At 57.8% G+C, this 24,614-nt stretch overlaps 1 protein-coding gene across 1 annotated transcript; it reads left to right on the forward strand.

Moving 5' to 3' along the window:
- Window positions 1-2,006: 2,006 nt before the first annotated feature.
- Window positions 2,007-23,581, forward strand: LOC119100847 (extended synaptotagmin-2-like). The gene is given in 23 exon segments (XM_037224010.1): window positions 2,007-2,149; window positions 2,151-2,270; window positions 2,485-2,526; window positions 2,680-2,820; window positions 3,480-3,623; window positions 4,218-4,323; window positions 4,326-4,362; window positions 5,371-5,491; window positions 10,547-10,717; window positions 11,893-11,981; window positions 16,172-16,220; window positions 16,464-16,553; window positions 16,934-17,029; window positions 17,455-17,613; window positions 17,973-18,125; window positions 18,570-18,678; window positions 19,473-19,699; window positions 20,157-20,245; window positions 20,616-20,708; window positions 20,940-21,033; window positions 21,623-21,760; window positions 22,317-22,399; window positions 23,119-23,581. Coding segments are annotated over 23 exon segments (2,610 nt in total). The 5' UTR covers window positions 2,007-2,017; the 3' UTR covers window positions 23,246-23,581.
- The last annotated feature ends 1,033 nt before the right edge of the window (window positions 23,582-24,614 follow it).

Consider the following 24,614-nt stretch of genomic DNA (forward strand, 5'->3'; position numbering starts at 1 on the left):
CGTACGCGTGTGTGCGTCTTCATCGTCTTTCTCCTTCGTTTCGGGTCAAAAGTGGAGGGATTAGTGGGGAAACTCTGTAGGGGAATGTAAGTAGGGATGCAGAGACATTTTGTTCCTGCAGATGCATGGCTCAAAGCCATATTGTGTGTACGACACAATGGGGTACGGGTCCCCAGCCCCCTTAAGTGTGGTCAGTTTGCAAAAAAGCCATCCTGTGTGCAGGGCACCCACGGGCCGCTTGTGTGTGCTATGTTGTGCTGACATGCATGGGCCAATCTTGTCCAGAACAGATTGTGCTGTTTTTCATTTCATGAAAATTTTGAAAGTTTTTAATGTTTTTTAGAGCATTTGTGCTTGAAATCAAGGTCATCATCAATTAAGTGAAATAAATCATCAGTGCCATCACAACTGCTGAAAACATTAGCAGGCTTTGCACTGTAATTAGTGCTAACTGTGGGCCAAATCCTGAGTTCTTAAATTTTTAATTTACCTGTCCTGAAATTACTGCAGCTGCTTGGTTGGTATGCCTGTAATGTTTGATGTAAACATTTTTTTTTGCAATTGGACCCCAAAGGCTATGCCTCAAAGGCACAACAAGATGCTGCAATCTGGGGGAGACATACCAGAGTATTAATGCATTGCTCCCATGCAATGCCCATAGGCACAATGTTGGGTTCCAATTAGTCTGGAAGCCTGTCAGTCTTCTTTTGTGTTCCCTTCTGTGTTGGCAAGGTTCTGAAGCCCACATTACAGCTTAGGGCCCCATCAATTACCAGGTTCTGTCCTCATATGCCATTGAAAAAATATGTGCATAAGGCTTACTGTGGGCAGGTGGATGGGTAGGGGGGTAAGTACATAGGCAGGTAGGTGGTCTTAATTTAGTTAATTAGGTGTGGTTGATGCTGTTGGCATCAGCTCAAGATGAAACAATTTGTAGGCATCAGCAGTTACAAGTATAATAATACTGAAAATATGATGTGGGGCTGGCATTTCTCATAGCTAGGTTATGTAGAACTGTCCACTGTACATTTATTTCACTGAGCTGGTTATGAATATATCCTATTATCTGTAGTTTTGTGTGGTGTTATGGACTGGATGTACAGGTTGAATCATCTCAAACTTTATTTCCAATATGAATTGGTGCCATCAGTGTTGTGGATAGTATTGGTCATGCTGGTTGGTTCCTTTACAGTTCCAAGCCTGATGAAAATGCATCTTGAGTTCATGCTGCAAAAATTGAAACTACTGAAAATAGAACTAACTTATTTGACTTTAAAGCAACATATTAATTTTGTTATGTGCAGAACACTAGCCTATATTCTTCTTAAATTTAAATATTGAAGCTTTTTATCTTTATTTGTTATGTGCAAGAACACTGGCCTTTATCTTTCTGGAAAACAAATGTTGAAGGATTTTGTCTTCTAAAGTATTGGGACAATGAAATATTGTCATGTGCAAATAAAATGATATGTATTTTTTCCTTAAGACAAAAATGATGAAGCATTCTGTGCATCAGATACCCTGGTTCATATGCTAGGACAACTATGAATATTTGGTGCACTGCAGTGCCTTGAATTAATTTTGCTAGGCTATGCGTAGCATGCCATGTTTTATTGCTTGGGTATTTTTGTATGGGCATTAACAAAACATTTTGGTTTCTTTGTGAGCATTGATACTTATCTTGAATATTAAATGCAGAATCATGTGGTGTAACTCAATTTTATACCTTCAGTGTGTGTTTAGGTTTCAGCTTTTATTTGCATCTTCATCTTGTTTGCAAAGAGTGGCTGTGTCTACATGATTAATGTGCAGAGCTCTGCTGTATTTAACGGCCTCTTGGTTGTCCTGCCTCCACTCTGTTTCCAGTGCACCATTTTCTAAGACCTTATTCTGCCTGCATCATTTGCTTGTGGACTGGATGGTGTGCATGGTTTTGTCATGATCCGAATCACAAACCCAGTATGTAGGATTGTCAGTGTCACCCATGACCGTCGCTGCAGGCCAACAGCAGGCGAGTATGAGTGAGGGCGGCAGCGGCGGCGCCTCGGCGCTCGGCATCATCTTCCTACGCCGCACGGCCGCCATCCTCGGCATCTATGCTATCGGCTACCTGGAGCTGTCGCCTGCCTGGCTGCTGGGTGGCATCATCCCTGTCGGTGATGCGCGAAAAGTGGCGCCGCGAGAAGCGCAACAAGCGTGCGCTGGCGCGCGCCATCGCGCTGAACAGCGAGCAGGTGACGCTGGCCAAGCTGCAGGACCTGCCCTCCTGGGTGAGTGGGGTGCGCTTGCGGCCCGGCAAGCCGGCCGCGGCCCGTGGTGATACCGCGACGAACAGTGCATTGTGACATCCAGGATTACTTGACACCCGCGTGACTTTTGTTTCAGCTTAGACAAGTGCACATATTTTTCAAGTTCATACCTGTTTCTGCTGAAAACAGGGTTCCCTGTGGATGTACGGTGACGTATTTTTCCATTTCTGTACAGGTACATTTCCCGGACGTTGAAAGAGCAGAATGGCTGAACAAGGTAGGCAATGCCCATGTGTGCTACACCCTTTCTTCCAATTTTGTAAGCTGCATCATTTGAAATTTTCAATTTTGAATTCATTTGCTACTGTTGCAGTCTGATGAGTTCTGTCGCCAGTTTCCTGACTTAAAGAGATCGTGGATGATTCTTCAGATGCTGAAGCAGATGTGGCCGTACGTTGGTGACTACGTGAAGAACCTACTGAAGACTCAGTTCGAGCATAGTTTGGCCACTACCATGTCCGGCTACAAACTTAACAACTTCAAGTTTGAGAAAATATATCTGGGCGATATCGTGAGTAACGCTTTATCAGCCTTTGATGTGACTGTGTTGTGCCGGTATGTAATACGGACCCTTGGAAAATACGGGTTTCACATTGTTTTGAATCACATGTTGAAACGCCGAGAGTGACGTTGGATCGGACAGTCTCCATTGCAAACTGGACATCAAGGTGCAATCCACGGATGTATCACGATTACAAGCGTTGGTTAATTGTGGCCACTGCTGGATAAGATAATTCTAAGTGCGTCGCCATGGCCCCATATATAGACACACACACACAAACACACACACACACGCACGCACGCACGCACGCACGCACGCACGCACGCACGCACGCACGCACGCACGCACGCACGCACGCACACGCATGCATATATATATATATATATATATATATATATATATATATATTGCTGTTATTCCTTTGAGGGTGTGGCTACACAAATTTCTCACCCGTCGAAAGACATGATGGGATCTAAAACACGGCAGTGGTTTTTCAGTGTCGACGCGTGACACGACTGCATTAGCCTGCGCGCCTGATCGCCCGTCCAGGTCTATTTTTCACCGCAAGCGTGTCGTTCCGGTGTTAGGGAAACGCCTCGTTTGTCTGTAGCTTCCCAGCCCGCTGGCCGTGACCGGTGCTTGACCTGAGACCGGCTCCTGCGGGGCAGGCTCCGCGGGTGGGCGGCGTCAAGGTTTATTCGGACAACGTGCAGCGCTCCGAGATCATCATGGACGTCGAGATCTTCTACGCCGGCGACTCCCGCATCGAGTGCAGCTTCAGCAGAATGTCAGCTGGAATCAAGGACTTCCAGGTGAGCGGGCGGGGGCAGCAGCAGGTCTGCGCCAACGTCGAGGTTCGGGGCGGTGGATCCGGTCTAAGAGGCAGGGGGTGTCTTTCGCGGTCGGCAACTATCGTCCGATCCTGTTGATTGTGTAGACGTGTGAGGTCATTGCGGATTGTACGCAGGCTTAGAAGACGCTGGACCACGGTTAGATGACAGGAAGGGGATAGGATACCTGATGAGATCATTCTTGTCGTTGATCTTTGATGCTAGTAGCCCTCCTTTACGGTGTCAGATGTCGCTATGGTTCCTCGCTATTCAGTCGTGTCTCCATTGTGAGTAGTTGCGAGCAGTGGCGGGCAGTTGCGAACGGCGCCCGCACAGCTGCACGCGTTTTCACCAGCTGTGCCGCTGGGATACCACCGACACCTTCGTATCGTGTCCCATCTGTTGCGCCACGCTTGCAAGTCGTGTTAGGAACGGTGCGTTCTGTCAGCTGAGTTATTGAATGAAAAACAGCCGGTAGCGGGACTCGAACTTACGACATTGCGGTGAGGAGGCCGGTTGTGGATCTGCGATCCTCGATGTTCCTCTGGACTGGGGCGAACTTCCTCTCCCCGCCAGCTGCACGGTGTGATGCGGATCGTCTACAAACCGCTCATCAGCACCATCCCCATCATTGGCGGCATGCAGGTATTCTTCCTCAACAACCCGGACATCGAGTTCAACATGCTGGCGTGGCGGACGTGCTGGATATGCCCGGCCTCAGGTCAGTGAGCGGCGTGCAGGGCGGCCGTGGAGCCGGACTGATCCGCGCTGCCTCGTGTCCCGCCCGAGGGTCAGCGAACTGTGCCGGGGGCGCGGCCCACCGGTCGTTGCTCTGCTGTGTGGGTATGGGGCGTGGGTGTGGGTGTGGGTGTGGGTGTGGGTGCGGGTGTGTGCGTGTGCGTGTGCGCGCGCGTGCGTGCGTGCGTGCGCTGACGCGCGCGCGCCTTCGCCAGACTGCGCATGAGCTTCTGATGTCTGTTTGTGAGCAAAGACCACATCATACCTCCATGTGGGGGTGCCCAGCTTGCAACTACGCCGCGGTAGTCACTTCTCATATCTTCTCACGTTGTAAAGAAGCACCGTTTCTATGTCAGTTGCCCGTGGCATAGCGTGGGGTGCGCCGACACCGGAATGCTGGGCTCGGCGCCGGTGGGACGGAGCACTCCCACGCGATGGCACGTCGCTGTCCGTGCGCGCTGGTTGCCCTCGGTCGGCTGTGAATCGCCCCGTTTGTCATGGCCGCGTCACGACACAATAGCCTTCTCCCCTCCACGTCCTGCCCCGCTGTCAGTGGTCATGATGCAGACCCGCATACTGTGCCCGACAGACGGAGTGGCATGACTCTTGCTCTCGTTCTCGTTCTCCCTCGCTTCCTCTCGCTCTTCCTCGCTCTCTTTCGCTCTCGCTCGCCTCGGAGTGATGGTGGAGCCGCGTGATGAGCACCCTGGAGCAGGTCACTGAACTCACCTGGGCGACAGCGTCGTCTCGGCGTGTGGCGCGCTGGATCCACGAATATCTTGCGTCATGACCCGAGTACGGCATTACCCCCAACCACGGCATGAGTGGCCCAGTCTATCAGAGCTTCCCTTGGGTTGTGATTCATTGCCACATTGTAGTATAAGTGACCTACGTATTGTCATCTGAGTGCCCCGTTTCGTGTTCCCACGCTGCACATCCCGGTCGTGTTCTTCCCTGGCGGCGCTCTGAATGCGGTGACGACCTCCCACAGCGGCATTCTGCGAAACGTCATCGTCGACACCATCGCCGCCATGATGGTGTTGCCGAACAAGTGGCCCATCGTCCTCTCCAGCGAGGTGCCCACCAAGATGGTGACGGCCTCCCAGCCCAAGGTGGGTGCAGCTGGGCGCGGCCGGGCTCGTGGAACGCCAGCACTTTCTCGCTGCCGGCGCGGCTTACCCGCCGAACGCTGAGTTTGTTCGCTGCGTTTGGCGTGTCCTGGTGAGTCGGCGATCGATCAGCGGTGGTCGAGGCAGGGGCGGCACCGCCGGCCGGCGGTTGGAGGCGCCAGGAACAGAGCATGGCGGGTCTGTTCGGCCCACGCAGCGCCGCGGTTGAAGCTGAGCATGGCGGGTCTTCGGCCCACTCAGCGCCGCGGTTGAAGCTGAGCATGGCGGGTCTGTCCGGCCCATGGTGCGCCGCAGGTGAAGCTGCGCATGGCAGGTCTGTTCGGGCCACGCAGCGCCGCAGGTGAAGCTGAGCATGGCGGGTCTGTTTGGCTCATGTAGCGCCGCAGATGGAACGTGCGTTGTGAGCTCACTCAGGGTTTCACGCTCCCTAGCGAAGCGCTGAATGACAGACATTGGAAGGCTCCCCTCCCCGGCCTTGTGACGCCCGTCACCCCTGCACTGAAGACACAGTTTATTCGCGTTTGGGCAACGTGGACTCGCTGCGAACAGCGTTTCATGGCTGTGAGTTTTTTCAGAGAGGGCATGCGGGGCATTCCACCCAAACGGGCAGGTGCAAGCGGCACGTTGCTGTCCACCAAACTCTGCCGTTTCGTAAAGTACCGCGGGCTGATGACCAGCTGGAGCCGGGTCTAACACATGGCTCGTGTCGTATGACAGGCTTGGCCACACCCGTAACAACGACCCCGGAGGAGAAAACACGCCACGTGGGAACTGGGATACGGAAAGGGAATGTGTCACTTGTTTGTGGTTGGGACCGAGATAGCTTACTTGTGGTCTTCGAAAGGGCGCTCACACAAACAAACTTTGCTCAGGCCTTAACGCTTAGGTCCTGAGGTTAATTATGACTGACTACTTTACTGACGTATTCAAAACCAACATGCTTGGGAGAAAATAAATTAGTTGCTCGCCAATAGGAATGGCAGAGCAAACTACAACATGGCAAAACCTTTCTGAAAAACTTCGGTACTTCCAGCGCTGTCGGACGAACACATAGCATACCTGTGTGTACCGTACGCGGTCTGATCACTTGTTGTATTCTGATAGGTCTGGAGCGTGACTCATTGATGGTCGATGTAAATCACGCGCACGTTGAATCATTCTTCTGCAGTGCAGATCGCGGGTACCCGAGGCCAGCTTTGTGTGACATTTAATGTGTGTCGGAAGGCATGCATACCAATGGTCGGAGTATATATATATATATATATATATATATATATATATATATATATATATATATATATCTTTTGGACGGAAAAGTTGCGGCGAATGGTCTCAACTGTAAGGAAAACTGTGGTCGGGATGTCATTTTTAACTTGTATACAACGCACGCCTGCGTTATTTAAAAGCGTCACCAATGAACAGGACAACGAACGATTTTTGTCCAGGAAACTCTTCTGACTGTCGTTTTGGGGACAGTCCAAGTATTGGCACGAAGACATGTTATTTGAAAATCGAAACGTAACAGGCGCTGCCCGCTGTTTTGAAGCAAGTCGTTTTAGTGCCAGACGTGGGGAAAGGGTTTTCTTCGTTGACCTCTATGCATGACGTTAAATTTGTCCAGGATGGATGCTTTGGTGACGTTCGGGCTTGTGTCGCAACGAGACTCTTGTTGGCGGCGCGGCGGCGCAGACCTGAGTGGTCCGACTGAGGGCCGCACCGGCTCGGCGGTGGATGCGGGCGGGGCTGGAGCGTGGGCCAGACCCAACCGCTGTACAAGATATGCAAATCTCTAAGATGAGATAAGCCAATGCGAATGTATCCCTGTAAAATAGTAATGGGAACTTGTGCTTTCCTAAATGTCGGCGTAGGAGAATAGTTCCCACAAACCACGAATTTTCACCGGCGCACTGTAATCGTGAACCGGTTGAGTGGACGGTCGAAGTGAAGTGCTCCCCGTTCTGGCCGCTTTACTTTCACGACGCGAAGAAAGATTGCATACCGGTGTACATTTGTCGTGCGAAGGCAGGCTCGGACCGAGACCACCATGCGCCCTTTTTCGCACCAGTGCCTCACCATAAAATCTGTAAACTCGTGGGGGGCGGGCCGCGGCTGCCGGCGTGAGTCTGTCCCACGACCTCTCTAGCGGGAGTCCCGCCAGAGCACCCCCACACCGGCAACGGCCAAGGGTCCCCGTGCTAGGGAGGCTGGGTAGCCGTAATAGCTAGGATAGCCGTGCCATTGCTCTGCCTGCTCACTATCCCCTTAACCACGCAAGTGTCAGCTGCCATGCAGCAATAATCCCGATCAGATGATCACTTGCGGTCCAGTGAGCTCGAATAAAAAAGGAGAAAAATGGAAAACGCGCCAGGGGTTGTTCTGATCACCTGTTAAATTTAAAAAACCCCGTCTCAGCAGTTATAAAAATGCATGGCATAAAAGGCTTTACACTGAGGTTGCACCGCCCTGTGGAGTGGGGCCGTTACTCTCTGACCGAGGTGTTCGGTCCTGCAACAGGTGCAGCCCAGTTCTTTTAAACTGTGTCTGGTCTTAGAATGTGGCTTTGACCCCAAGCTATGTTGGTGACATTCAACCAGTTGTGGGAAAGCACAGATTTCCCGACGTCTGGGCGGAAGTCGCTAATAGTTTCACTGCTGAAGCCTGGTAAGAAAGAGACGGATCCGTGGGGCCGCCGTCCAGCGGCGCTTACCTCCTCCATGTGCAAGCCTCCAGAGCGGATGGTTCGGGCACAAGTAACTTTTTGTTGTTGAAAGAAACGATGTGCTTACAAACGCTCATTGTGGTTTCAGGAAAAACCGTAACACGGTTGCTCATCGTTTAGGCTTGGGCTCTACTGTGTGGATTACTTACATCAAAGAGGTTTATGACACAACCTGGCGATATGGCATCTTACGGAAGCTGTTCCAGCATGGTATACCCCAAAGGAACGGCGTGCCCCAGGGCAGTGTGTTAAGTATTGCGCTGTTTGCGTCATAATGAATGATGTCGGGGCAACCTACCCCGGGCGATTGGTCACTCGCTTTTCGTTGATGGTCTCGCCATCCGGTGCAACTCCGCCACGGCAGCGTCCATGCCGCGCCAGTTACAGTTGGCTGTGACTGGCTTAGATACGTGGAGCATGCTTAACGGTTTACGGTTTTCGACCTCGAAGATCATTTCCATCCACTTTTGTCGACGCCGGCGTCATTGTCCCGACATGGCGCTTAAGCTTTATGGACAGCCGATCCCTTGCAATGCGGTGACACGGTTTCTGGGGTCACATTTTGATAAGCATTTGACTTACAAGGAACATCCCATCATTCTGCATTACGGGTGTTTTAAGACACTGAACACATTGAAATGCGTGGCACAAGCTCTTACGGAACAGATCGGAAAACATTTTAATTGTTGTACCGCTCACTGATCAGATCTAAAGTTAACTACGGATGTGATATACATAACCGTGCGCCCACCTCCTTCAAACTAAACACCACATGGCACACAGCACTGCGCAAGGCAACCGGTGCGTTCAAAACGTGTTCAGTTGCAAGCCTACTGGTAGAGGCAAGTGAACCCCCGCTCTCATTTCGGAGGGAAATGCTTGAGGTGAGGTATGCTTGCAAGTTGGCGCAGCTCCCAAAACACCTCACCACCCGACAGTCTTTTCACGACGTGTGACGCGACCTGTTAGAAAGAACGGAGAACACGTGTTGTGGCATTTGCTTTTCAGGTCGAAGAGCTATTCGGAGAGAATGGGCTCAGATGGAAGGGAGTGCTCAGATCTGGTCACTTGACAACACCCCCTTGGGAAATATGTGCACCAAGTGCGGTTTTCATTAGCGTAGGTTAAAAACGAGAACCCATTACGTGTGACACTAGGTTTAGGGGATTGGAGCTTATCTCGTCACATCAAGGATGTGTAGCGACCTTTGCAGACGGATCCAAAGCCGCATCAGGTATTGGCTCGGCGTTCGTGTTTGGCCTTGCCGCTCGTTCATTCTCGCTGCCAGAACACGCCTCTTTGTATACTACAGAGGTTGTTAGCAGAAGTTTTTAGCTGTACTTGCTTCGTGCTAATTAAAACAAAACACAGCCGTTAACAGCCGCCATGGGCGCAAAATGACCTATGGTGTCAAAATCCCACATCATCACCATAACACCGAGGTCAGCGATACGGAGCCGGCTATCTCTGGCTAGTGAAACAGGCCACCCGGCGGGGTTGGAGGTGCCGTGGCGAGTCGGCGGCCGCTGGACGTGCCCTCCGCTGCCCCACTGGTCTCGGCGTGGGTCCTGGCCCGGCCGTGCGCTGCCGCCCACGCGGCGGCGGCGACAGGGCCTCGTCCGGCCGCGTGTGTCGGACTGTGAGTCACACATGGCAGAGCGCCAGAGATTGCTGGGACATGTGGGCACTGCACAGGCAATGCGTAGCTATCGGTGCTGGAAGGACCAGACGCTCGGTTGCGCTTGCCAGTACACGACTATATCTTTATCAGTATCAATATTGCGATATACGACTAGTCATAGACCTTTCGATATCCTAGTCTGTGGTCTAATAGATCGGTAAACATATGACGTTCTTGTATACAAATACTAGAGCTCGGCGTATTGGCCGCTCGGCGGTCTTTCTCATCGAGACGAACCCTTGGTGGAAACACAGCGCGTAGTACGCTGTATGGATACAGATAACCGGCTTTATAGTTGTGAGAATAAACCCAGTGTGTGATTGACTTCGACGTGATCATCACCGAAGTATGACGCAAATGATTGCGTCAACATTTTAAGCAACGGTGTCTTAAGTAAACGTGCATTTAACGCTGATAATAATATTTCCTGAGTCATTCCGCTTCATTCACTTTTTACGTTATAGGGTGTTGAGGCGGCAGCGCCGCCTGCGGCTTTGCCCTTGAGGTGGTGCGCGTCCGCCGTCTGGGGCTCGTGGCCGCAGCCTTGAACTTGTGCCTGCGACGCCGCTCACCGCGGCTGCCTTGACAACGACCGCGACCGCCGTGGTGGTGACCGGCACCGTGGCCTTGACCCCAGGGCGTGCTGCGCCTGCGCCTGATCGAGGGCCGTGACCTGATGAAGAAGGACCGCAACATCTTCGGCCAGGGCAAGTCGGACCCGTACGCCATCATCTACATCGGCGCCAAGCAGTTCAAAACCAAGTACATCCAGGACACTGTTGACCCCGTCTGGAACTACGTGTGTGAGGTGAGCTGGCTCCGCTGAGTCGGGCCGGGCCGCTGCCGCTGCCGCAGCCGTCCCTTCCGCGCCGGCGGGGGACCGCCGCCCACGCTCCGCTGTCGTCACGGCTGTTAGTTGCCAGACGGCCGGCGATGGGCGCCGGGCCGGTCTGGGGCTCGGCCGGCGGTGGGCAGGCGAAGGGGGCGGGGGCAGGAGACGGAAAAACCGCAGTATGCGGATTCAGGCGCTGGGCAGGGTTGCACACGGAGGGGCCCAGTAGTGCTGTGTTCACCGGTTTTCTGTTTTGCTGGGTATGACGCTTCTTTTCAGACGTGCGTCCGGCGGAAAGGATGGGGGGAGGCCGGCATTTTCCCAGGGAATTGCATGGAAAGACCAAACCAGCTTACGCACCCCAAACTCTGAACGGAATCCTAGACCACTGTTTTTCGGCGGCAGTTGCATGGGGAGCGTGATTTTTCCGTTTCTGTCCCAACTGAGCGTTGGTGCCAACAGAAAGATTAGATCCATGCGAGGCGTCCCAACATACCAACATTAGGAAGAGATAGAAGTGGTGGGGTCATAGACGTTCTTTTTCACGGATCTTACAGGCCATTAATAATACACGTCTAGATTTTTAGATGAAGTTGAGAGGGACGCGTATTTAATACTGAGGCAATTGATCCAGCAGCCTTTTGGCATTGAAATGATCAGCGCCAAATGGCGGCCGGCACAGGTTCGGCGGCGATTCTGCCGCTTGACGCTGCTGAAGTACTAGCGCCTGCTTGTAAAGCGTATGGCTGATGCCGGTCAACACAGGAAGTTGGTTAATAGGCATGCAGCAAGACTGGTGACGTTTTGGACGTGCGGAAACGTTGGCGATATTGTGAAACTTACCGAGAGTTAAGTGTGCGCAACATGACTGCGGTCACCTTTATTCCGTGTGGCCTCCCATTCGCCTCGCTATACCCTGTCAGCTGATCACGACTCGCCAGGTGCGAGGGCGCCTGGCCCCCCGCCCGCCCTCCTCAGCCGGCTGTTGGCGGCGGTGCGATGATGTGCGGTCAGTGTCAGCCTGGCGCCCGCTGTGTGTGAGACGGTCTGTGTGTCGGCGTCACGTCTCCTGTGACGGCGTGTGTGACAGCGTGCACCGGTACACGCGTCCGCGCCTCCCACTCTCTTTAACGCGCTCTGCTCGGCCCAAGTTTGACTTGATCGAGTCGGTGGGCCCGCGCCTCTGGGTGGAGCTGTGCGACTCGGACGACCCGGGCAACAAAGATGATAACCTGGGCAGGTGAGCGCGGCCATCAGCAGCTGGTGCACGAACGTGACCCCACTGCGCCGCGGATGACGGCGCGGACGGCTCACCCCCTCCCGCCCTCTGCCTCTGTCTCTCACGCTCTGCCCCGGAGCTTCTGCAGTCTTCTCTCGATCTGTCTCTCTCGGCTCTCGATTTGCCCCCCTCTGCGGCTAATCGGTGATCAGGCGGACGCTCCACCTGCTGCGGTCCAAATTCCGCCCAATAACACCAGCTAGCCTCAGCCTGGCTGCTACGACCACGGTCGCGGCGGCCTACTGACACTACCTCGCTGCCAATGGCGGGCTGCGCCTGTCCCGCCCCCCCCCCCCCCCCCGCCCCGCCCCGCCCCGCCCCGCCCCGCCCCGCCCCGCCCCGCCCCTCCCCGCCCTGCCCTGCCCTGCCCTGCCTTGCCCTGCCCTGTCCCGCCCACTCTGCCCCGCCCCGCCTGAGCGCTCTACCGCGCACCCAGACCGTGCTGGAGCACCCGACGGGCACGCGGCTGGAGCTGACACTGTCCGACTACGACCGTGGCCCGGCTGATGATGATGCGTTGGGCAGGTAACGCGGCCCAGCCGCCAGGCGGGTCTGGTCTCTCGTCGCGTGGCTCCGGCCTGGCTGGTCCGGGTTCCGCCTCTGTCGGACGTTCGGGGCGACTGGGTGTGCCTGTTCAGCTCGACGTGGAATGTTTTGTTTCGGGGAACCGTGACGTGCATCTGGGAGAGAGTGTAACTGTGCTGCGCTTCGCCGTGTCTGCCTGTGACGACGATTGGCTGGTGAGAATGCAATGGCGTGGCATGATGTTGCTGGGTTCCGATGTTTTGTTGCCGACTTTGGGGCGTGTCGACGTAATTTGCTTTGTATTGCTTTAGCATTTGCCGACGGGAGCCTCCTGAACGGAGATTTGATTTGGGATCGTAAGTCGACAGGAGCCACGGCCGTTTTTATCACCACCGGTTGATGACTCAAGCAGTCACAGTCCTCGTCTTCTCAGAGGTGGAACGAGTCAGCATTGGGCTGCAGTGGATGAGAGTTGCGAGTATTGTTGGGCGATATACGGCGGAATCAATCAAACAACTTTATGTAAGTTGTGGGCGTAGGCGGTTTACCCCGGATGACCTGGCCGACATGATATTGAGATTACTCGGTGTCCTCGCGCACTGCTGCTGGTGTTTCTCTACTGGCATGAACTATCCATAGTTGGTGGCATTGCAACAGGCACGTAGTCAGAGCGCGCGAGAAAATATCAAATTGTGCCCGAACTCACGCGAAAATGAACCATATGCCTACGCAATCTCCCAACATCTAGTGTACACCGCTTGGCTCGACGGGAGGGAGGGGGAGGATCCCCATGGCTGCCTGCGTGGTTTGGGGTGGCATGCTTGAGTTTGGGTCCCATCATCGTCGCTCTAAGTTGCTTACGTTCTGCGATGCCTATATTGAAAGGCTATCGTGCTGCATGCGCTCCAAACGTGAGCTCTCGATGCGTGCTCACGTTCGTAGATGGTGCGGTACCACAAGCTGGCCGGCAGCCTGCGGCACGCCGTCCATCTTATCTGAGGACGGCTTCGTTGGTGCCCGCAACTATGTCTGATCGATGGCTTTTTGCCTAGCGCGGGGACATCTCAGGTGACACTGGGATTGTCGTTGGGTGGCCCTCAATCGTTGCGTGTCGGACCCTCTGGGCTCGATGAACTGTTCTCCGGTTTCGCTTCAGTCATTCATGTGTGCGGTGTACATAACAAATATCCACTGGGCCGTGACTCGTGTGCGTGCACGCGCGCGTGTGCGTGCGCGAGGCGGGTCCTGATCATGATCTTTATATTTTCATCCGTTACATGTTCGCGCTTCGAAGCAGGCAGCGGTTTGGCGCGCGGCGGGTTGACCGTATGTGGGCCAGCGTCGTGTGCGTTTGCTTGTGGCTGTGCTGCGTGTGGGTGTGGGTGGCTGACCCGTCGCCGCTGGGTTCCGTGCGTCACCGGTCTCCTGGTGCAGTGTCGACGAACTGGAGCGGCGCGCGCTCGGCCGCCGTGACTCCGTCCTGTCCGCAGCAGCAGGTGTGGGGCCCGCTCAGCCGCTGCACTGTTTCGTCGTGCCGCCTAGCCGACAGTGGCGGCGACCGTATCTGGTCTGACGCTGCAGTCTTGCCTGACAGACGCACTTGCTCGAGTTCGATGGCATCCAGCTGCGGCTCGATCTTTGGGACTGGGACGCCAGCAGTCTGGCCAAGGACGATTTCCTGGGCAGGTCAGGCGGCGGGCCGGCGCCGGCCGCCCGGCGCATGCGCGGCGGCCGGCGCGGCAGCGGGTGCCGGCGGCCTCGCTCGGGGACGGCACGGGGTGCACCGGCTGGACCTAGGGGCAAGGTCGGTCGACCGGCCGTGCGTGTAAAAAGCGGGGTCGGTCGACCGGCCGTGCGTGTACAAAGCGGGGTCGGCCGGCCGGCGATGGGTGTGCGGAGCGGGCGCGGCCGGCCGGCGGTGGGTGTGGGGAGTGGGCTCGGCAGACAGGGGCATCACGAGCTCGGCACACCGTGCACGGAGCTTCTACCATTACGAGGTCGGCGCTGGATCAGGCCTGGCCGGGCGGTGGCCCGCCTGACCCGGGTCGGCCGCCCCGGCGCCCGCCCCGTCCCCGCCGGGCCGTCCCGGCCGCCCACGCGACGGCTGGTCGGGCGAGCTGCTCTTTGCTGCTCACTGGCAGATGGTGGCGCCCTGTCGTGCGTCTGGTTATTTTGCTTTTGTTTTTGCATCAGCTGAAACTGGTGGTGTTCGATGTTTTGTGGACTTGTTTGACAGGAGTTTGTTTGGCTTTGCGTTTGACGTTTTGATGCTCGAAGTCGGCGTTCGCTATGGTTTCTGTGGTGCCCAGAGATTTGTTGGGCTTGAAAGCGTCCTTCGCGATTTGGTGTGTTGAATTTCTCATTATTTGTTGACGGGATTTAGCTATCTACGTTTGTGCATCACATTGTGCGCCGTGTGCGTTCCAGTCGTTGTCCTGGCACCTCACCCTTGCACTCTGATCCCTTTTCCTGGAAGACATCGACCTTTCCCCGTCCCATGACCTCGACCCCTGATCCTTTCCTCCTCCCAGGGCATGTGCGAGGCTCATTACCGCTTAGAGATGATACTGTACGACTACGACCGTGGGCGGACTGACGAGCTGCTCGGACGGTACGCCGCCCCGGCTGCCGCCGCCCCTGGACCCGCCCATAGCCAACCAGCGCCTCGGCTTCTGCCGCTCCTGGACCCGCCCATAGCCAGCCAGTGTCCCGGCTGTTGCCGCTCCTGGACCCACCCATAGCCAACCAGCGCCTCGGATGCTGCCGCTCCTGGACCCGCCCATAGCCAGCCAGTGCCCCGGCTGCTGCCGCTCCTGGACCCACCCATAGCCAACCAGCGCCTCGGCTGCTGCCGCTCCTGGACCCACCCATAGCCAACCAGCGCCTCGGCTGCTGCCGCTCCTGGACCCGCCCATAGCCAGCCAGTGCCCCGGCTGCTGCCGCTCCTGGACCCACCCATAGCCAACCAGCGCCTCGGCTGCTGCCGCTCCTCGACCCACCCATAGCCAACCAGCGCCTCGGCTGATACGCTCCTGGACCCGCCCATAGCCAACCGGCGTGTCGGCTGCCACCCCTCCTGGACCCGTCCAGAGCCAATCATCAGCGCATCGGCTGCTATCCCTCTGGACCTGGTCCACGCGTTAACGCTGGTCTCTGTCGGAGCTTCCCTTGTGATCCGCTGGAGTATGACGCTGGTGACCCGTGCAGCCGCCGCGGGTATGCTTAGCTCACTGCCGCTCTAAACATGCATGCACACTAAACTGAGTCGCACCTCATCTTCACTGCATGCGCGCTAACAAGTTGATTTCTGCTGTGTTTCCATGAGGTCGATTTTTGCTGCAGTTGTAAAGCCAGCGTGCTTGATATCTTGCTGTCCTAAAACCTCTTGGCGATGTTATGCTTCGTTTTCCGTCCAGGAACATGCCGAACGGTGGATGCTGAGCATTAACTGTTAAGACATGACAATGAATATAGCGCCGTTTTCGCCGTTGCCTGAGCACATCATTTTGCTGTACACTTCAAACGTTCCCGGGCTCCTTGCGCAACGTTGTCGAATCGGAGTTGCGGTGCTGTCCCGTCCGTCCGGCTGCCGCGCGCGTGTAACGTGGGGCTGTCGGCGCCGCCAGGTGCGGTCTGGACGTGGCCGACATCGCCAAGGCCGGATCGCAGGACGTGGTGAGTGCGCCGGGCTCCGCGGACCGGGCCGCAGCCTGCCAGCCGGGCGGTTGAATGCTGTTAGCCCCGGCCGCGTGGTGAAACGTGCGACTCTGGGATGGATGTCTCGTTCAGTCTCGTTCAGTCGCTGCCGGTGCACCGCTCGTCGTCGGTCACGCCATGCGACAGCTGCCATCGCGGCGTCAGTGCTCATGCTCAGATGGCCATTTTTTTAGGCTGAGGAGACGTTGGCCGTTATTTCAGTGGGTGCCGCTGGAGCAGGCGCGCACCGGCCGGATCCACATGAAGCTGGACTGGCTGGGTCTCTCCACTAACGCGGCCGACATCAAGAAGGTGATGACGCCGGCCAGCGGACGGCAGACGCGGCGCTCTCGGTCACGGCCGGTCTCAGTTCGGCCGGAGCTGGGAGTGTGTCCAGTTGGCTGGTGGCGGCATATGCCGACCAGCGGGCGGCAGACGCGGCGCTCTCGGTCACGGCCGATCTCAGTTCAGCTGGAGCTGGGAGTGTGCCCAGTTGGCTGGTGGCGGCATGTTTCATATCGTCTGTATTTTCTTCAATGTTGTGTCTTGCTTTTTTATTAGGCACGCGCCTTTGTCGTGCCCGGCGCGGTGTGCTGCAGGGGATGGCGAGTCTGCAGCGCTGACCTTGACTCCGCCTGAACCCCACCCTGCTCGACCAGTGGCGTGACGCGGCACGCCGGCCACTGTTTCAGCAACTGAATGAAATCGAGGACCTGTCGGCGTTCGACCACTCGGGCCTGCACTCGGCCGTGCTGACCGTGTTCGTCGACTCGGCAAAACAGCTTCCGGTAACGGCCGTGACGTGACCCGTATGATAGCGTCCCGCGGTGCTCGCCACTCGCCTCTGTTAAGCCTGACCGTGTAAATACCGTTCAAAATGTTACGTAACGTCTCACCACATGGAATGAAAAGTGAATCTCATTTTCGGCTACTGTATTTTTGTTTTTGCTTTTTATGTGCATGCTGTTCTTCCATTTTATTTTTGTCTGTTACGTCGGTCGTTACGTCGGTCGGTGGTTTGTTTTTATCAGAACGCTTATCCGTCGTCAGTCCGGTTTTTTAAATTTCAAGCAGTGTTGTGCAGGGAATTAAATCATTCATTAAAGTGCTTCGCTAGGGACTATCTTTTATTATACACTACCATGAGTTTTTATTAACCAGATGATTGGACTGGCGCCGTGTCGCCCTACATAAGGTCGGCTGTCGCCGGCAGATGGCGTCGCGGACGGTGGAGCCCAATCCGCTGGTGCGGCTGGCGGTGGGCAACCAGAAGGAGGTGACTTCGTGCAAGTACCGCACCCTGGACCCTGTCTGGGAGGAGGGCTTCAGCTTCCTCGTCAAGAACCCGCTGACGCAGACCATGACGCTGGAGGTGGGCACTATGTCCGGCAACCAGAGCGAGCGCCTGCCAAACGCCCACCACCGCTGGCTGGCGCGGAAAGGATCCTTCCTTCTTGGGCTTTTTTATTAAATGAAAAGCATAGGTAGGAAGAATCCTTGCTATCACATCAAATCACATCAAATTTTGGTGTGAGAGTGAGCCGTTACACTCATTCAAGGACAGTAATGCTCGGTGATAACGTCCATGCTCGTACCGTGGCGTTCAAGCGTGTTGGGGCGTCCCGTGGGCCTTGATCAGAGCGGGCGCTTGTGTCGCCGGCGGCCGGCGAAGCCTGGCGGCAGAGCTGTAGCGATCATCCCGACGTGTATTCCGGCTCTTGCCGTCGCCAGGTGGAGGACCAGAGCTCGGGCAAGTCGCTGGGCATGCTGCAGCTGGAGGTTAAGGACCTGCTCCGCCAGCCGGAGCTGGAGGTCAGCGAGCACCCCTACAAACTGCACGAGTCGGGCCGGCACTCCATGGTCGTGCTCTCCATTCAGCTGCGGGTGAGTGAGGCTGGCCTCGGTGGGGAGCACCGAGCACCGGCCGGGCCTCACAGCCCTGTCTTTACGTGGCTGCTTCCCTGTCCCGGCCACGGTAAGGAGTCCGAGCACCGGCCGGGCCTCACAGCCCTGTCTTTACGTGGCTGCTTCCCTGTCCCGGCCACGGTAAGGAGTCCGAGCACCGGCCGGGCCTCACAGCCCTGTCTTTACGTGGCTGATTCCCTGTCCCGGCCATTTCACCGTTGCCACACCTGTGCCTTCCCTTTTCCGTCGTTTGGTATCAGCGCCATTTTGTAAGTGCGGCTGCTTTTTCGGCTTTCCCACACATTGTGCGCAATTGCATCGAGATTAGGCTTGTGACAGCCTCGCCGGCGCCCTTGATGGTCCTTGCTGTAAGTGTGGACGGCAGCGCCGACCCGTGCCGCTCACAGTGCGCGTCCGCATCAGGTTCTGACGCACGACAAGGTGGCGGCCCAGGACGACGAGGCCCGCATTCCTTCTGCCATGCCGCAGCGGCCGGTGGCGCCCGAGCCGCCCCGACAGCCCTCAAAGCCGAGTGAGTGCTGCGGCCGCTGCCGCCTCCGACCGGGCGGGGCGCGCGTCGGTGCCGCCTGGCAGCGCGGCGCCGGCCGGGGCGGGCCGCGGCTACTGCTGCGGCTCTCGGGGCCGCACCGCCAGCCCGCCAGTCTCTGGCTTCACGCGGAAGTGGTGCGTGCTGAAGCCAGGCCACGGCGGCTGGGCGCAGTGGCGGTAATTGGCCCGCAGGAGGACAAGTGTATGACGTTGACGCTTAATTCAGTGCTGAAACGCCAGCGTGAGCCGAGGTGTCGGTGTCTCGCGCGCGCCTGGTGTACCTGTGACCGCATGCGCGGATGTCTGCGCTCCATGAGTCATTGCGCTCGCTGTGACGGTCAGATGTGAGGCGACGAAAGAAGAACTAGCACCGTAGTCCACCTCCGACCTCGACACACCGACCGCCCGTGCACCCTGTCCTGACCTGGCCGCCGCCTTCCGTCCCGCCCGCCGCCGAGGTTGCGCGTGGCCCTCGCCGCCGAACCGAGCCGTGAGTACCCGGTCGGTGTGCCGCGCCTCCCATCCTCCCGAGGCCGGCTCGAACTGACCGCCGGCGTCGGCGCACCGGGACACGCCAGCCGTCGTCACCACCTGCCGTCCGTCCCTGTCTGTTGTCCTGGTGTGTACCATCCGAGCCCTGCCGGCCAGAGCTCCGCTGGCACCGGTGCTGGTCGGTCGGCGGTGTGAACTGGGACGCCGCGCCGACGGCTGCTCCCCCTCCTGCTCCCCCGCCGCGCTCCCGGCGACCTAGCTGACCGGCCGTCGCGCCACCCACAGCGGAGGCCACGACTGAGCCGAGCCCGCCGGCGGCACCAGGGGAGAAGCCGGCTGCGACGCCGCCAACTCAGCCGGCCTCCCCGCCGCCGGCCTCCCCACCGCCGCCCTCTCCGCCGCCGGCATCTCCACCGCAGCCCAAGGCGGACGAGCCGGTGCGTCCGCCCAGCCCGGTCCGGCCAGCGCCCGCCGCCCGCAAGGAGTCGAGGCCGGAGCCGGTGCCGGCGCAGGTGAGCCCGGTTTGTGCGCCGCGCCGGTGGTGCAGGACGGTGCACCGTCGACCCAGCGTGACGGCGGGAGCGAGCTGTGCCTGTAGGGAAGGACTGGCTGCATGGCGACCAATGCCGACGCCTCCTGACTCGCTGCAAGTGGGATGCGCCAGCCCTTGTAATGCCGTGCTACGCTGGGAGGCGCGGCGTGTCAGCTCACAGCCCTGCCGAAGTGTGCAACAGGCGGGAAAACTGTACCGCCAGTGGAGCTTGACTTAGTTTCACCCTCAGCTACGAATGCAATCGCACTGGAGGCTGCATCAGTAGCTGTGGCTTTCCCATGTGTCCTGTGTACCTCAGCGACTGCGAGCAGTCAATGAGCAATAGTTTGGCGTCCTCAGACGGCCGGGCGGTATTTGTAGTGGGCGGCCGCTACGTCTGCCACGCACTGTACAGACCGTGCTGCCCCCACCGGCAGACACGGGAGGCCGTCGAGACGCTCATCCAGGACCTGTCAGCGGACACGGCGCAGGCAGAGTCCGGACTCCGACAGCGCAAGCCGGAGAAGTAAGGGACTGCCGTCAAACACAGCCTATTCCGTGCTTCGGTTGCCAGCGAAACGTAGCATATGTGTGGCTCGTGCAAGTATTCGGTGCTGTTTTATGATGGATCGGTTTGGCATCACGTGATGGGTTAAAAAAAATTAATCGGTTGAGCGAAAAGTGCCTTTTCATGCTGCGTGTCTGGCGGGCCACCTTGCCGCGTGTGTGGCTGACCACCGTGCCGTGTGTCTTGCGGACCACCGTGCCGTGTGCCTGGCGGATCACCGTGCCGTGTGTTTGGCGGACCACCGCACGGTGTATCTGGAGGACTGCCGTGTCGTGTGTCTGGAGGACCACCGTGTGTGGTGACGCGCTGACAGAGGGTTTGTGGGCAGCCCGGCCGGCGCCCATCGTCTGGGCCGGATCCAGCTGACGCTGCGCTTCAGTGACACCCGCTCGGCGCTGGTGGTCGTCGTCCACAAAATATCGTGAGTGGCTGCCGCCGCCGTCCTGGACTAGCTCGGGCCGGGCGCCTCGCCGCCGAGAGGGGCGCAGTCGGGTCACCTCTGCGGGCCCGGTGCGCATCAGCACGCTGGGCGTCACCTGGTCTCGATCAGGAGACCGCGGAGCGGATCTGGGCTCATGTGACAGCAGAGTGCACCAAGTGTTAGGGATGTGACTCACGCTCGTCCCATGATGTCACCGTGGGTGGTCCGCAGGAGCCTGCCCATGCAGGGAGACGACATTCCCGATCCGTACGTCAAGACGTACCTGCTACCTGACCGCTCCGAGGACAACAAGCGTAAAACACAGGTGAGCCGGTTGCCGGTGGGACGCGACGCCAGGGCTGCGCCGGCCGCCGCCTGCCGTCGGCTGCAGGCTGGGACGGGTCGGTCTGCCGGACTCTGTACTCAGTGACCCTGTACCGGTCACGAGTCCGGAGGGCCGGCTCAGCGTCCCCGTACCAATCACGAGTCCGGAGGACCGGCTCAGCGTCCCTGTACCGGTCACGAGTCCGGAGGGTCGGCCCAGCGTCCCTGTACCGGTCACGAGTCCGGAGGGCCGGCTCAGCGTCCCTGTACCGGTCACGAGTCCGGAGGGCCGGCTTCGGGCAGGGCTGTCTGCTGCTGGCGATTTGGGCCACTGATCAGAACGTGTTCGCAATGATCATGTCGGAAGCATGATTGCTGGAGGCCCACTTCAAAGCGCTGCTTTGTCAGTGTGGACCATTCAATCTGACAATCGTGCCTTTTGTCGAGTTTGACCCTTCATTTATCCCGAGTGGTAACTTTCGAATGCGTTGGGGTCCACTTCTTGCGAGTTGCCAGTGACGGCCAATAGTACAGCTGCCCGAGCTGGATAGTGCGGTGGCGACGCCTGAGTGCCCCACGTGCTGCTACAGAGCTTCAAAGACAACCGCGACCCGGTGTACGACGAGGCGCTGGAGTATCGCGGCCAGCTGAATGAGATCCGGGTGCGCACATTGGAGGTTCAGGTGGTCAGTAAGAAGACCTTCGCTCGCAACCCCATCCTTGGCATGGTAAGCGGGCGCCCGACGGCTACGGTGCTTGAACACGGGTCGGGGCTGTGCATTGGGTCACGCAGTGGGCATTTACATGTAAGGTGCAACATCTTTAAGCTAGTTTGATTGTCCTGTTATCCACGCTGCAGGTGGAATCCCGAGTAGAGCATCGGCCGAGCAGCGTTGTTGGATGCTTAGATCTGGTGGTCCGCATCTCTGTCGGGCTCGGTCTTGCGACGGTTCTATGCTGTTTTGTTTGAAGGCTGGAAGCGGTATTATTGCCTTTGCCATTGTATGTAACGCTAGAAAAAGTTGTGGTGGCATTGCTGACCGGATGCATGCTGATGTAGACGGTCGTGTGCGGCGATGAAAGTTCTTCGCGAAATCCACTTGTGTTGCGGCTGACGCCGTCGTGCGACGCAGGTTAGATCACAGAAACTAGGTGGCCGGCGTATATTGGAGGTGGACGCGCCGGCCCGATGGGGAGGAGGAGGGAGGGGGCTGTGGCGCCGAGCGCGCACACATCTGGCCGGGCGGCGGCCGGCCGACCGGTGACCCGTCCTGCTCCCGGCAGAAACACATCGACCTGAGCGATCTGGACCTGGTGGCCGGCTCCACCCAGTGGTTCGACCTGGAGCCGGAAGAGCACTTCGACTCGTAGGTGGCCGTCGGTCGCTGCGTCTCCGGGTGGCCTGCTGGCGCGGGGCGGGCTGCTGAGCCGAGGACGCTCCGTTTGCCGTGTGCCGGGCCGCCGCTGTCTCTGGAGCGACGCTTTCTCCCTCCCAGTGGCGGCGCGCCGGCCATGCGGCGATGGTCGGCCGCCGCCCTAGTGCTCTCCGTCACAAGCGCCTAGGCTGTGCTAGTCGGTAACGGTCTGTCCTGGCTGGTTTCGGCGTGTTGTGTGATCCTCCGGCGAGGCATGGGTCGTCTGTGGGTGAGTGTGTGGCTTGGGTGGGGTGCTTGGCTTGCCGCCTGGGTGGCGGTGGCTGCTGACTGCCGAAGGCCGGTGGTGGGTCGTGTGTGTCTCGGTTCTGTTGGCGGCGACGCTCTCGGCGCGACGCCGTCCGTCGCGCGGTTGTCGGATGCTCTCAGCGGCTGCTGGCCGCTCCCGACATCCCGGTCGCTCTCGACAGATCCCAGTCGCCCTCGGCCGCTGTTGGTCGCTCTCGACAGATCCCAGTCGCTCTCGGCGGCTGTTGGTCACTCTCGACAGATCCCGGTCGCTCTTAGCGGCTGCCGGTCGTCTCAGCGGCTGCCTGTCGTCTCGGCGCACTGTAGTAGCGCGCACGCTCGCCTGGCGCCGCCGGCGTCGCCTGGCCTGTCGGTTCACGGCTGTCTCTTTCTCTCTCCTTTCCGTGTATGCCGACGGGCGGCAGGCCGCGGCGCAGCCTGTTGCATGTGCTGACCACGCCCATCTTGCGGCGACGGAGCGGCGTCGCGGCGTCCGCCGGGCCGGCCAAGCGGAACGGGCGCGGCGGCACGCTGCCGCGCGCCCGCCACTGACGGGAACGGCGCGCCGTCCGCCGCCGCCTGGCGGCGCCGCGGACCCAAGGCTGCTGCCTCGCATCGCTTGGACGCCAGCCGGTAGGTGGGCGTCTCGCTGAAGTTCCTCTGCTGCCTGCGCCTCCGCTGCTGCGCAAACGGCTGTTACACGAGTGCCTGAGTGCCTTGCGCGTCCGCCGCCGTCGCCGCCGCACGGTGAGGGCCTAGGCGTGTCTTCTTGTTGTACTGTCACCCCTGCTGTCTCCAGCAGAGGCGGCGGCTGCCGCGACATGGTGGACGAGCGTGGGCGCGCGTCCGATCTGTACGGGTGAAACGTCTGGTCTTGCTGCTTGTCGGGGGTTCCTCAGTGCGCGCCGTGCTGCAGTCTGCCGAGCTGAGGGGGTCGGTTGTTAAGGCCGGCGGGTCAGGCCAGGTCAGGTTCGGAGCTGTGTTCTCCGAGAAGGCCGCCGTCCCCGCCCCCTGTTGTTACTGCTTCGCGCGGCATTGGTTGAACTTATTTTCACAACCAGTCTCGGATCTGCGTGCTTTGCTGTTGCCGCTTGCCTGTGTGTGCTGCGCGTGAGAGGCTTGTTTGATATGGACCGAGGGAAATCAGCCAGACGTAGTGCTCCACTCGGTAATCTTGTCTGGTAACAGAGTTGAAGTGTTTCGCTAATCGCCCTCACCTAAATACACGTTATATCGCCTCAGGTATCTGTGAACACCGCCGTTTATACTTTTAGAACCCATCATAGGAATGAAGCACGGTCGAGATCCGATGCTGATGTGAAAGGAGTACTTCAAGGAATGTGCTAACGGACACAACTCTCAGATTGTGATGGAGGTGGTCTCAGCTATATCGCGCTGTTTTGTCAAGTAAATCCAGAAAACATGTTCCTCAGCGTCCTTCTGCGCTGGCCACGCATGGCTTGACCGATAAATCGGAGCCCGGTCATCTTCACCGTTGGCGAAGCGCATGCCCCGCGTCTGGCAGTAGGACAGGTCATAAGTTTAGACACGACATGAGGAAAACTCGTATGGCGGTATCCCAGTCTGCGTATGGCATGTGGCGTACAGGTGAGCGTGTTGAGATGGGTAGTTGCATCGTATCCTTCTTTGGTTCGACGTTATTCCGGTCCGTGCGCGGTACGCAGGTGAGTGTATCTAGTTTGTCAGCTGCATGGCACCCTGTTAAGGTTCGTTCCATGCTCTGTCCTTTGTGTATCGGCGCAAGTCAAGCTGAGGTCCGCTAGCCAATGACAGCCGTGTAATTGTGCGCACGTATGGATGATCTATTTCTTTAGGCTACTAGATAATCAGGATAACCGAGATATTTCTCGCTACTAGGTGTTTCAAAATGCGAAAGTTCAAGCCTCACCACGCATTTTAC

The sequence above is a fragment of the Pollicipes pollicipes genome, unplaced genomic scaffold, assembly GCF_011947565.3.
Source record: "Pollicipes pollicipes isolate AB1234 unplaced genomic scaffold, Ppol_2.1 Scaffold_4881;HRSCAF=5763_pilon_pilon_pilon, whole genome shotgun sequence".
Lineage (NCBI taxonomy): Eukaryota > Metazoa > Arthropoda > Thecostraca > Pollicipedomorpha > Pollicipedidae > Pollicipes > Pollicipes pollicipes.